Source organism: Paroedura picta, chromosome 1 (genome assembly GCF_049243985.1).
Source record: "Paroedura picta isolate Pp20150507F chromosome 1, Ppicta_v3.0, whole genome shotgun sequence".
Taxonomy (NCBI): Eukaryota; Metazoa; Chordata; class Lepidosauria; order Squamata; family Gekkonidae; genus Paroedura; species Paroedura picta.
In genome coordinates, this window is record NC_135369.1 from 21,131,477 (window position 1) to 21,145,374 (window position 13,898).

At 52.3% G+C, this 13,898-nt stretch overlaps 2 protein-coding genes across 2 annotated transcripts in view; one reads left to right on the forward strand and one right to left on the reverse strand.

Moving 5' to 3' along the window:
- COPA (coat protein complex I subunit alpha) overlaps positions 1-1,679 on the forward strand; it is a 48,112-nt gene extending 46,433 nt beyond the window's left edge. The window contains exon 33 of the mRNA XM_077325714.1: positions 1,045-1,679. Within this exon, the coding sequence (XP_077181829.1) occupies positions 1,045-1,104 (60 nt within the window). The 3' untranslated portion in view covers positions 1,105-1,679. The remainder of the gene's footprint in view (positions 1-1,044) is intronic.
- TMEM179B (transmembrane protein 179B) lies at positions 1,182-13,267 on the reverse strand. Its single transcript, XM_077325748.1, has 5 exons — positions 13,110-13,267; positions 6,417-6,601; positions 6,194-6,328; positions 4,261-4,339; positions 1,182-2,527 (listed from the first exon to the last, which is right to left on the reverse strand). Exons 1-5 carry the CDS (start codon positions 13,206-13,208, stop codon positions 2,387-2,389), a joined length of 639 nt encoding a protein of 212 aa, XP_077181863.1. The 5' UTR covers positions 13,209-13,267; the 3' UTR covers positions 1,182-2,386.
- Between the last annotated feature and the right edge of the window lie 631 nt (positions 13,268-13,898).

Genomic DNA, 13,898 nt, shown 5'->3' on the forward strand with positions numbered 1-13,898 from the left:
CTTTGCAGACAAACACTCCTATTTATTGTATTTATCGTCCGCCTTTCTCACTGGAGTTGGATTACACAGAGCGCGTCGAAGTCACCAGCGTGAGGCGTTCATTAAACAGTGAAATGGGATTCAGGTTGCAGAACCAACCAGGAATCTTTTTTAAAAATGTCAAAATGAAGCAAAGCAAAAGTGTCAATATGGCCCATGAAATGATGCAGGATGACACAGCGGGATCCGGTTTACAGCAAATGGTCCACAGTAGCATGGACTACTGTCCCTAATAATTTATCCGAGTAATTTTGTGAATCGTTTTGACAATTCAGTGTGCAAAAAGCCTGGAGAAGGGAGCTTTCCTGACCCCCTCAGGCAGCCAGTCCTGCACGGTAGCCTTTAAAACGATTCTCCAGGCTGAATGCCTTCACCGAAGCCGTTGCGGCTCTCAGAATGCAGAGGCGCCTCAAGCAAGCCAGTGTCAGGAATCTACCCATCAAAATCTCCCCTCTGGCAGGAACTGTCCTGGTACTGCTGAGTAGGGCAGGAATTGAGGAGGACATGCAGGAGGTTTATAAGGTGACCAGATTTTAACATTGGTAAAGCGGGACACCATTGGACGGGGGGGGTTCTTGATTTAAAATTTGGTCTATATGGAGCAACAAAAAGTTTCATAGAACGCAAAAATGGTATTGTAATATATATATATATTTTAAATTTCAACATAAAATTTGCCAGGTGCCCCCAGATGTCCCTCCAAAAGTGGTACAATCTGGTCACCTAGCACCTTCAGAGCCAGCCCAACTGACTGTGGGGAACTGTTCCCTGCTCTTGGGGAGGCACTCAAAGCATCAAGGGGTCTCCCTGCATTCTGGGCCCTTCCAAGCCCAGCACAAAGAACGGGGGAAGAGTTCTGCCCCTTGACCTGTCCCCAGAGAAGGCAAGCAGGCTTTCTCCCCAGATCACAACAGACATTCCCTGGCACCAAATTCAGAAGAGCGATCATAGGGGACTCTTCCCCCAGCTTTTAAGTTCTAACAAAAGTCCCTTTTGGCCACCCAGGTGACGGAGGTCGGCAAAGACGTCATCGGCTTGAGGATCAGCCCTCTGCAGTTCCGCTGAAGCGATGTTTCCACCCAGGGAGCTTTCATTGTTCCTCTTCAACTTCTTTCCCATAGCTGATGTGATCTTTTTAAAAAAAAAAAAAACACCCATTTCTATCCCTCTTAAGATGCTTCCTCCCAAAACCCTAATGATCACACAATCCGCCACTTTACGTTCGGTGCAGCAGTTCGGTGGCATCCCTCTGTCTCGACGACATATCCCCAGAGGAGTAGCAGGGCCACTGCTGAATCGACAGCCTGTGCTAGCTCCCCGCTCTCCTCTCCCCGCCCCTTTCTGCCCCTGACGTCTGGAAGAATCTTGGCCTTCAGGCAAGCTGCCTGCAGAAAGTCCCACCCACCCCCTTCCTGGCTGCTGACCTGGGGGGGTGGGGGGTCAGAAAGGTGAGAATGACTTGACTTTGGAAGGCTTTTAAGAACAGGAACCCACAGAAGATCGCCCTGGCTGCAAGAGGACCTTTGCGTGGTCCATGCTGGAGCGAAACCAACGCTTGTCTCAAAAGCCCTCCTGCCTTTTACACCCACTCCCCTTTCTGTCTCTCTTTCTCGCACTCAATAAAGTGACAGTACACCAAACGCGGGGGAGAAAAGAGTTTCTTGTATTAGCGGTGTTCAGTTCACAAGATATAAGGCACGCAGAACACTGGCATTGTGTCAGGGGAAGGACCAGTTTCCTTCCTGATTCGGAGAAAGCGGCCACAGAGTGGGAGGACGCTTCCGGAAACCTCGATCCGGCAGGGCTGCTCTTAGGTTCTTGGGGCTCGGGGGTTTTTGCAAGGAGAACCCACAATTGTAAGGTTCATTGAGGATTGCTTCTAAGAGCAGGGGTGGTTTTGCAGGCTGCTGTCAGGGTACGACACTAGAGAATTGGCTCAACAAGGCCCAAATCTGTCTGTCAAGTTACGCTGGGTTGTGCTGCTTTATTGTGTAGTGGAAACTTTGGTGGAGACTGGGAACGGAGATGGTGAGGCAGTTCGGGAAGATAAGGGCTATTCCAGAAAGGGGGCAGAGTTGGAAAATGCAGAGTGCTGCTCGAACAGTTCCCCCCGTCTCCGTTTGTTTTTCGCCAAAGCCCTCTCGATTGAAGACTCGTCCAAAGGCCATCGGCAGGCGTTCCCTTTCGACACACCGACAAAGAATAATCAATCCGGGTTCTTCATGTTGTGCAGCAAAACTGAAGGCGGGGGGGGGATTCCTGAGCTGGCCCCCACACCAGGGAGTGCTGATGGTGGCTCCTTTCAGGGGGGGATGCCCACTTTGCCCTCATTGAGACCTGGGTGAGGCTACCCGATGATGGGCGTTCTCTCGCCATTCCACGGCTGGTCGCTGCTCGGTGACGACTGGGAGGACGTTTTCCCCACGCACTCCAGGCACAGGCGCAGTAGCAACATGCACCAAAAGAAGAAGTTCACCCACGCGGCGGCCTGAAGCCAGAAAGGGGGGAGATCAGCTGGCGAAGGCAGAGTGTGGACAGTTACCCCCCCCCCCCCCAATCTCACACACATTCTTGGTCAGGGCTTGCAGCTAAGCCGCTGAAACAGAGACCGTTTCGTTCAGTTTAGTCCCCGTGTTCCCATAGGGCAGCGATGCCCAAACTGTGGCTCTCCAGATTCCGTGGACTACAGTTACCATGAGCCCCTGCCAGCACTGGCAGGGGCTCATGGTAACTGTAGTCCATGCACAGCTGGAGAACCAGTTTGGCCAACCCTGTCACAATGATGCTGAGCAAATTTCCAATCCGTTCTAATCCTGATATGTGCACACGTGGCATCTGAGCTCAGTACCAGGTCATAGGCTCTGCAGTCCCTTCAGGAGAGGACTGTCAGTCCTCCATCACAGCCGCGGTACTCCATCGCTGCCCCTGATTTGCAGAAGGGCTGGCCAGAGAAGCTGCAGGAACAGGCACAAATCTGGAAGCCGAACAAGGCTGTGTTACACCTGCAGGCCTTTGGGAACAGAAGTGGCATTGAGTCCCCTTGCCAGTTAGAGGGAAAAGGGAGGCTACTCTCTGAACTTTCTCCCCCAGCAGACCATGATGGTGACTGTAGGGTCTGCGTGGGCACAAAGCCAGGTGTAAAAGGACTGTAGTGAGAACTGGGCAAGAAGACTGTGAGTGGAAAAGCTGACTACTGGATCCACCTACTGCCTAAAGGTGCCAGGGGAAGTATTGGTGAGACACTATGCTGGAGAATCCAGAGGTACACAATGACTGCAGCTGCTCTAAGAATCCACACCTGGTGCAAACAGTCTTAGGGCTTATTAGGAAAGGGGCAGAGAATAAAATGCCCAATATTACAATGCCTGTGTACTACTGGTGTGGCTTCATTTGTAATCTGGTGTACAATTTTGGTCTCCGTATCTCAAAAAGGAAACGGCAGCACTAAAACAAGGAGAGAGGAGGGCAACCGAAATGATTAGGGGGTCTGAGCACCTTCACTATGAGGAAAGGATAAGGAATCTGGGACTTGCCAGTTTTGAGAAGACATTACTGAGGGGGGTGACAGGATAGAAGTTTGTGGGGGCTTGACAAATTTTTCTCTTTCCAAAAATATTGGAACTTGAGGGCATCCAATGAAACAGATGAGCAATAGGTTCGGGATTTACACAAGGAAATTCTTTACACAGAGAGCAACTGGAATTTGCTGCCAGAGGATGGAGTGATGGCCACAGGAATAAGCAGCTGTGAAGGGGGTTTAGATAGATTGATGGAGGGAGAGACCTATGAGTGGCTGCTATTTGCCATAATGACTGAGTGGAACCTCCAAAGTCAGAGGCACTAAACCTCCAAATCTCAGAGTCAGGAGGCAACTTCAGCGTGAGGCCTCTGCCTCCATGTCCTGTGGTTAGCCTCCCAGAGGTATTGGCTGGCCAGGTTGTGAGACAGGATGGTGGACTAGATGGACCACCAGCAGGTCTCTTCTTGTGTTCTTATGCTGCCAGCCTAGAGGTCCAGTTTGCTAGCTTTTATGTTGTACACGTGTGTTGAAGAGTGTGGTTAGGGTGTTGGGTCTCCATGCAGATTATTGTTCCCTTTGAGCATGAGGTTGGGCTTTCTGATTCCTTCCATGGCCTGGCAAGATCTCAGGACACATTCAGAGACAAGGCCAACCATCAGCGTGCATGGAATTAAGTACCACAAACCCGAAGCAAGGCTCACCTCTGCCGTGTAAAGATTGTCATAGAACCTTCCAGGCTGGTAAGGGGAGACCCAGGGTCGATGCTGGGCTTCTTGGCAGCTGGGCATGAGAGAAGGGCAAAGTCACAGGAGATCCACCCACTGAGTCCCACCAAGTTGGTTGCAAAGGGGGATCAAACCCCAGCAGAACAAAGAGTCCAGGGACACCTGTAGGGTTTTATGCAAGGTACTAAGTGCCAAGCCTGTGGCATTCAGGAATACAACGGGTGCTAAATTGGGGTCTCCCCCTCCCGCCAGCATCTGGAAGAGGTGCAGGCAGCTGTTAGGGAACACACCGGCAGGGGCAGCTCACAGGCAGCAGAGATCTGCAGCCTCCAAGCCTCAGAGGGAAGTGGAAGGAGGAGGGGGTGGTCAGGGGCGGGGGACAGAAGGTGATTGGCTGACCACTGGACAGACAGGCAATCCGATTGGAGGAGGAGGCACTCAGGGGCGGGACAGCAGCCCTGAGTGGGTGTTAAGCACTGAGTGGCACTTAAGCCATGAGACACGCTCCTCCTCCAAACCCTTACCAGAATTATATAGTGGAAAAAAATAAACTTTCGTGTGCACACACACCTCCTCAGATAAAACAGAATGGGAATTACCAGTCCAGACCTATAGTATGGGCAATATCTTTGCCTACAGCCTAATGAAGATTCTTAACAGATTCCAGGACCAAACAGGAATCACAAGCTTAGTTAATAAGGTTAGCCTCTGTTTGGATTAAATTTCTGGGGGGAAACAGAGAGAAGGAAATAAATGCATCCGGACTGGAGAACTTACACCTTGAATAAAACTCTGTTCGTCTTAAAGGTGCCGCTGGACTCATTTCTGTTGCTTTGACATGGCCACCCACAGTTTTGGATGGAGAGATTCCTTGACAGACCACCCCAAACAAGATCAAACCTCCCACAGATCTACAGATGCTCTTTAGCTGCTTTATGGGGGAAAGGGGCTTTGACACGGAAGCTTCTTGCTTAGCAGATCCTCTTGGCTGCAGAGATAGCACTTGCAAAACTCTAGATCAGGGGTAGTCAAACTGCGGCCCTCCAGATGTCCATGGACTACAATTCTCAGGAACCCCTGCCAGCATTCGCTGGCAGGGGCTCATGGGAATTGTAGTCCATGGACATCTGGAGGGCCGCAGTTTGACTACCCCTGCTCTAGATCATGGCAAGGCCTCCCTGCAAGACCTTGGCTACTTTGCTTGTGACAAAAACACTCCAATGGACAAGCTGCTGCTGGACAGCCGGAGGTGCCATGAGTAGAACCACAGAGTTGAGAAGGACCTTCTGGGAACCCAGCTTTCAAATCGTAAATCTTCACCAGAATTCAGTTGTATTTCTGAGCTGTTAACAAGCATGTATTCCTCTCAAATGCTCACCGACATGGGGAGATACATGCCTGCTAGCAGCTCAAAGTCTAAATATAACTGGAATTCTGAGGAAGACGTATGATTGGAAAGCAGCGTCCCCGGAAGCCGCTTCATTCTACAGAAACCAGTCATAAGGGAGTTCTTGAGAAGCAAGTTAAAATAAGGAAGGCTTCGCTGAAGCCCTTCCTACTCCCAAATAAACTTGGAATTTCTGTTAAACATTTGCCTCTCACGGTCTTTGTGCTTGCCTACACATACCATGCGGCCAATTTATTTTTGTGATTATTACCTGGAGGTTGGCAACCCCATCCCTAAGCTTCTGGGAGTCAGATACCAGAGCTTTGACCCTCAGAAATTCATATCCTAGAAATCTTCTTGTTCTTTAAAGAACTACTGGACTTGAATCGGGCTCCTCTACTGCAAGCCAATAAGGCCACCCTCCTGTGGCTTTGAAACAGCTGTCGGGCCAGGTGTGATTGGTTCCTCTTTACAAACTGTGAGAGAAGGGAAGAGTTCTCCTTTCTTAGTGTCCCAACCTACCTTAAGGCAGCTGCAGATTTCAGAATGGACGCGCAGAGCTGGTCCATCCCAACCCGAAGAATGCAGGCGCAGATAAGCAAGAAGAAGAGAACCGTGGCCACCAGCGCCACCGATCCCTTGAGCCAGTGACGCTCCCTGAGGTGGGGCAGAGAACAGAGACGGTCAGCAGGGAGGAAAATGGGCCGCTCTCTTAACTCCCCCCCCCCACGGACTCCCCACTCACGGTTCTCCTTCCACAAAGCAACCGCTGTAGATGCCGTAGAGGAGAGACAAGAAGCAGAAAATGGCGGCGAGGACAGAAATGGCCGCCACAAAGTGGCAAAGGGAGACGGGGCTGGCGCTGCTGAGGTTCAACGTCCCGTTGTAGATCACGGACCCATACAAGACACACTGGCCACCAAATTCTCCCTGGGAGGAAAACAATAAGTTAGGGCTACCCGAAGATACCATTTTACATTTATTTGGTTTGTCATTGTGAGAGCATTTCCACCTCATCTGCTTCATTAGCCAGTTTAGAGTCTGACAGGGAGGAGGGGTTCCTGGGCTCCAGTCCCCGTTCTGCTCACTGGATGACTTCTCAGCCTAGCCTACTTTGCAAGGATGTTGTGTGGCTGGTGGTCCCTGGCCCTAAAGAATCATGTCTGACCTCAACTAGGGCCAGAGCTTTCTCTATCCTGGCCCCCACCTGGTGGAATGAACTCCCAGAAGAGCTGAGGGCCCTTTTGGAGCTTTCTCAGTTCCGCAGGGCCTGGAAAACAGAGCTCTTCCGCCAGGCATTTGGTTGAGGTCAGCCAAACCAACAACATCTGCAGGAGCCCCCAGAAACATGCTGCCATGAATAGAACCCAAATGGACCAGTTTATGGGACCACAGTCAACAGGTTGACCTAGTTAGTTAGTGTTGGAATTGTTATTTTAAAAATAACTGAACTGTTATTGCAACCACTATAAAATCAGAGTCCAGTGGCACCTTTAAGGCCAACAAAGATTTATTCAAGGTGTGAGCTTTCGAATGCAAGCACTCTTTGTCAGACTATGAACTGACTACTGTCATGAACTGACCATTATGACAGTGGTCAGTTCATAGTCTGAGGAAGAGCGCTTGCACTCGAAAGCTCACGCCCTGAATAAATCTTTGTTGGCCTTAACGGTGCCACTGGACTCTGATTTTATTGTGCTACTTCAGACCAACACGGCTACTCATTTGAATCTATTCCAACCACCGTTCATGCTGTATTTGATTTATTGAATTATACTGTATTATTCCTATATGTAAGCCACCATGAGCCACAAGGGAGGGTCGAAATATAAATATAATTAATATATAAAATAAATAATAAATGAAATGGGGGAGAAGAGCCATCTACACTGCCTGTAGAAGAGCCACCTCCTCAAACAGGGGATAGAGAAACAGATTTGCTGGAGCTTTTTCTTTTCTCCCTTCATGCAGTTCTTTTGTGGCATCTGTGACACATTGCTCCTAGCCAAAACGTCCATTTTATGACAGGGTGGGTTATTTCGGCCGTGGGGGCGGGACAAGCAACTGCCGTTTCAGCCGGAGCGGCCACTGAAGAAACGTCAGCTCTCCAACGGAACCACAGTCCTCGTGAAATTGGGCAACGTCCCCACCACAAGTGTACGCAAGAGGGTGGAGAGTTACTTCTTTGTCAGAGAGCGGAGGCAGAGAGGCTAGTTCTGCCCCCCTCCTTTTGGCTGTCAGTCCCACTTCCCAGTTTGGGGCAGCCCCCCTGGGCAAAAGGAACCCAGGGCCCCCCTCTTACCCATCATGCCTCACCTCCCACCCAACTCCCACTTCTCCTTCTTATGACCCATCCCATCACCTGCAGGGGAGGGGACCAGGTGGGAGGGGTCTGACAGTGGGCCCTCCAGAAGGCCTGGTCCCTGGCAGCCGCCCCATCTCCAGGTATCAAGAATGAAATAGGAGGGGTGGGACCCAGTGAAGGACCAGACACAAAGCAAGCAATGGGGCACTGGGATTCCAGTACGGTACATCAAATGTTTCAATATAATAAGCAGACTTCCAGGGAGTCTTCAAGCTTCAGTGGATTCTTTAATATTCAGAATTCAAAATTAATCCCAACGCATTTCACTGCGCGGCTTTATCAAGGGGCATCAATTTCAAATGGTTTTCTACTGGCAACTTCAATTCTCTTAACAGAGCAACTGGTTTATATGGCTTCATGTGTAAAACAATCATCGGCTAGATCAGGGGTAGTCAAACTGCGGCCCTCCAGATGTCCATGGACTACAATTCCCAGGAGCCCCTGCCAGCGAATGCTGGCAGGGGGCTCCTGGGAATTGTAGTCCATGGACATCTGGAGGGCCGCAGTTTGCGTACCCCTGGACTAGATAATCAGGAACAAATTTTTCACAGTCTGAGTAGTTCAGCAGTGGAATAGGCTGCCTATGGAGGTGTTGAGCCCCCCCTCACTGGCAGTCTTCAAGGAGAGGCTGGACAGGGAATTATCCCGGCAGCTCTAGGCTGATCCTGCATTGAGCAGGGGGTTGGACTAGATGGCCTGCATGGCCCCTTCCAGCTCTATGGTTCTACGATTCTATAGCCACTACATGAAGCTGACCTAGATGCCAGTTTGTCCTCCAAGGCTATTGGGTTACTTGCAAGAACATACACAATGCTGCCGCATCTAGGGAATCAGACCCTCAGCCCATCAAAGTCAGGACCACCTATTCAGACAGTGTCAGGATCAGGCATCTGACCTCTGCCATGCCAAGCAGGAAACCTTACCTGTGTAACACCATTTTGGTTTATTGTGTGTAGCCCTGTTTATGCAACCCTGAGCTGCCTGCTTTAAGCTGTACTTCTAGACTAGCAATGGCTGTTCTGTTCTGTGTTACCGGGAAGGTGTCAGGATGAGTCCCTCTGATCTCTACCATGATTTGTGATTGACCTGAGAGACTCCATGTTGGTTTGCTGTGTGCTGTTTGAAGTAACCTTTTATAAACCCTTTTATATAACCCTGAACTGTTTTGTCACTGCCTTGTGTGTCCGCTTCATGCTGTGCTCCCATCTTGCAAATGTTTCTCTGTTATCAGGAAGGGAGGGCTACTTGTCATCAAAGGGCAGACAGCTTGGCGAGGATCTGGAGGAGCGCCCAGGATGGCCCCTGTGGGGAGCGGGGAACTTCTCTCCCTGGGAACGGGAGGAAGGGCAGGAATGAACCATTGATAAGTGCTTGCTTTCCATGTATCGATCAGAATCGACTACAAACGCTGGTCAGAATTGCTATCAATAAAGCTTTCTATTAATCCAGAAACCTAGTTGTGAGTTGTGACAGACAGGCAGTAGTTCTCCAGGGTCTTAGGCCGAGGTCTTCCACAGCAGGGGTAGTCAACCTGTGGTCCTCCAGATGTCCATGGACTACAATTCCCATGAGCCCCTGCCAGCAAAAGCTGGCAGGGGCTCGTGGGAATTGTAGTCCATAGACATCTGGAGGACCACAGGTTGACTACCCCTGTTCCAGAGAACCTCCTTCTGGGTCCTTCGAACTGGAGGTGTCAACCAGGGATGGAACTGGGGACCTTCTGTGTACAAAGCAAAGACTGCTCTACGGTCATTCTTGGGTTTCAGGGGAATTCTCGGAGATCCCCAGGCCCCACCAGGAGTCTGGCAACCCTGCTTCTGGCCTTAATTCTGCAACTGACAGAACTGCCTTTGTCCTGTGGCTTCATCCTTTCACAGTTAGGGGCTGACCTGCAGTCCTCTCCCCCTTGTGACCTGGGGCTCTATTCATTTTGTTGTCGTTCTTCTGCAAGGATCTGCCTGGGGTTTTCCTGCTCTTGCCGTTTTTTTCTTTCTCTTTCACATTCGCTCTCTCAGGTCTGGAGCAGGACTGAGTCCAAATTATTGACCCGGAGGGACTTTGCTCTCCTGCAGGAGCTTAATGCCACAGAACCTGTGTAGAGCAGCCAAACATTTCAACAAGGCCCCAGTGAATGCAAAGGCCCTGGGAAAAGCAACTGGGCCTTCAAACCCTTCACTAACAACCATGGAAATTGAAGCAGTGCCGGACCGTAATCCATTTGGGGCTAAAAACCAACATTGAAAAAAACAATTTGACCTATAAATATGTGTATCAAAGATACCAGATCCTGCCACTCTTTTCTTTGGTAGCTAGTTTAGAAACATAGTGTCAGCACGGTGTAGAGCTAGGTTTGATTCCCAACTCCTCCTTCACATGCAGCCATGTGGCTGACCTTGGGTTAGTCACAGTTCTCTCAGAGCCATTTTTGCAGATCAGTTCTCTCAGAGCTCTCTCAGCCTCATCTACCTCACAGGGTGTCTGCTGCAAGGAGAGGAAGGGAAAGATGGTTGTAAGCCATGCTGGGGCTCCTTTTGGTAGGGAAAAGTGGGGAATAAAAAGCACAAACTCTTCTTCACAATCTTTTGGCTGGTGCTGCTGACATTGCTACTGGGTTTGCCAACCTCCAGATAGGACCTGGGAATCTGGAATTACAACCAATGTTCACAATGCAGAGAGAGGTATTCCCTGGAGAAAATTGGGAAGTAAAGTCTCCAGGAATTTCTCAACCTGGAATTGGCAAATCTGCGACGGTTTTAGTTTTTTACAAAAAATTAACTAACATACTGACGTTTTTCTTTTTCCTTTGTGATTTAATTTTTTTCAATATGTGTAACTAAGGTAAACACTTAATATCTTTAAGGCTATTGGGGGAGGGGAGATATAAGCGTTTAAAGCTGGACTTTGTTTGCACATTCTGGGCAGTGCCTGATTTTAAGTGATGGGGGGAGGGGGGCTGTTCCAACCACAACTTAAAACCACAGTATCTCCTCTGCTTTTTTGCCTGCTTCCTTTTGGCTGCTCTCTCAAGCGGCCGTTAATTGTTTCTTAGTTTAGGTTCCGCTGTAACTGAACGCTGAATTCTCCCCCACGGAGGCCTTTAAATCTTGCATCTTCCCTCCCCCGAGAAATTTATGAACTGGTGCCTGGGGAGATGGAGCCCAAGAAGGAAGGGAGCCGCTGTAGTCAGTTCCTGTCTGGCTATTCTACTCTTATCTCATCCTTCCTCCAAGCAACTGTATGCAAGAGCCTTCCCTCTCTAACCTTCAAACCAATCCTGCGAGGTAGGCTAGGCTGACAGCATGGCATTGACCCCAGCTCACCCAGCAAAGCAGGGATCTGAGCCGGCAATCTCCAGCTCCTAGTCCCTCTAAACCAGAGTTCCCCAACCTTGTTGAGACTGCTACCACCTGTGGAATGCTGACACAGCACAATGTAGGGCTGCCAGGTCCCTGCAGGCCACCTGCAGGAGATTTGGGGCAAGGTGGCCAGTTCCAGGTTGAGAAACTCCTAGAGAGTTGGGGAAGGAGCCTGGGGAGAACAGGGGGCACCATGCCAGTCCATCTCCAAAGCAGCCATTTTCTCCAGGGGAACCGATCTCTGTAGTTGGGAGATGAGCTCTAATTTGGGGGAAGCACACCACAGGAGGTGGAGCCAGCCACAACCCAGTTGCTGCAGCTCACCTTCAGTCACATGGTGAACACCCTTGTTGCTGCGGTTGAGGCAGCCCAAGCAACTTAAAAAAAGGATCTGCACTGTCAATCAGAAACCAAGTTCAAGGACGTGCAGTAATGGGTTTAAACTACAAGTACAACGATATAGGCTAGATATCAGGAAAAGATTTTTCACAGTCAGAATAGCTCAGCAGTGGAATAGGCTGCCTAAGGAGGTGGTGAGCTCCCCCTCACTGGCAGTCTTCAAGCAGAGGTTGGATACACACTTTTCTTGGATGCTTTGGGCTGATCCTGCGTTGAGCAGGGGGGTGGACTAGATGGCCTGTGTGACCCCTTCCAACTCCAGGATTCTAAAAGCACATGGTAGGGGGGTCCCAGGCGCTCGACCCCTGCTCCAACCGCCACCCCCTGGCAGCTGCAGCCCCTTCCGCCCAGCCAGGCCTCCCAGAGAAGGGCTCCAGGTACCCGCGGCGTGCAGACGCCAGGCGGGGGGCGGGGGAGGCAAGCAGGCAGCGTCCCTGGCGGCGGGGGGGGGGGGGGGGACGAAGCACGTGGGCGCTCGTGCAAGCGGGCCGGAAGCGGCAGCTGCTGCCAACTGCTGGCCAAACTCCCGCGGGAGCCCTCAGCTGACCGGCCTGGTGCGCCCCGCGCAGCTTCACATGACGCGGCCCCACTTGCTGGGGAGGCGGCCGGGCGGCGCCTTCGGGGTTCCCCAGGAAGCGCAATCGCCGCGGGGGGGGGGGGGGAGCGGTGGCCGGCCTTTTAAGTCCCCCCGAAGCGCCGGGACCTTTCGGGCTCTCTGCTTTGGCACCGTCCGCGGAGCTCCAGGGCGCCGGGCTCGCCAAACCAGCCTCGGGTCCGCCTGGCAGGCAGAGCGCGCCCTGGACGAAAGCGGCCACCGACTCTGGGGCTCCTGCGCTCGGCGTGGCCCGGGCAGGACGTCCCACCGACGGCTCCCTTTTTCTTTGGTTGGTCTAATGAGACCCCTGTGGCCGGAGCCCCCCGAACCCTCCCGTCCTTTGCGGCCACGAGCAGGGCCGGGGGCTGCGCAGTGGGCGGAAGGCGCGCCTGTTTCTTTTGGCGGATAAAAAGGTGGGCGGGGGCGCGGTCTCAGCCGTCGTGGAGGAAGGGGGGCGGAAACGCGCTCTGCACATGTTCAGAGGCCCCTGTCGTTCCAAAAGTGTCCCAGGAGTCCCCCGGGCTCCGGCAGCTGCTGTGGGCCACCGCTGTCCTTCGTGCGCTCCGAGGCCAAGCCGCTCGCCCGACTGCCCCTCCTCTGCTCGAACGCAAAAGGCAGCGGCACTCTGCACATGCTCGCTGCCAGCGGCCGGAGCGCTTCCCGCGCGGGCCCGACCCGACCCGGCCCGGCCGCCTCCCTCCCTCCGCGGGGCTCCTGCCTTACCTGGGCGACGGTGAGGGCGGAGGCGCAGATGATCCCACACAGGAAGGCGGCGGCGTGCAGGGCCAGCTCGATCAGGAGCAGCCCCGGCAGCTGCGCCATCTTCCCCCCGCCGAGGGCAGAGCCAGCCAGCGAGCAAGCCGAGCCGTCCCCGCCCCGTCGGGCTGGGAGGAGTTGCCAGAAACCGGCTGGGGCCCTCAAGACGGCAGGCAGGCAGGCAGCAGCCCAACAGGGGCAGCCTCACCCAGCACGGAGGGGCAAGCCGTCTCACGCAGCTATTAATTCGAATGTTCTTTAGCGAGGCATGGGGGCGCTGGCTCCTTGCGAAGGTGGGGCAGGGTAGTGGTGAGAGTTTTTGCCTTAGTTTTGTTAGAAGAAGAAGAAGAGTTGGTTCTTATATGCCGCTTTTCCCTACCCGAAGGAGGCTCAAAGCGGCTTACAGTCGCCTTCCCATTCCTCTCCCCACAACAGACACCCTGTGGGGTGGGTGAAGCTGAGAGAGCCCTGATATCACTGCCCGGTCAGAACAGTTTTATCAGTGCTGTGGGGAGCCCAAGGTCACCCAGCTGGTTGCATGTGGGGGAGTGCAGAATCGAACCTGGCATGCCAGATTAAAAGTCCGCACTCCTAACCACTACACCAAACTGGCTCTCCAAACTCCCTTTTGCTTATAGCCTACCTTCTTCCCCAACGGGAACACAACCTGGCTTGCACAATTCGCCTCCCCTCCGTTTTGTCCTCCGAAGCCTAACCTACCTCTCAGGATTGTTGTGAAGGGATGCCCTTACACAG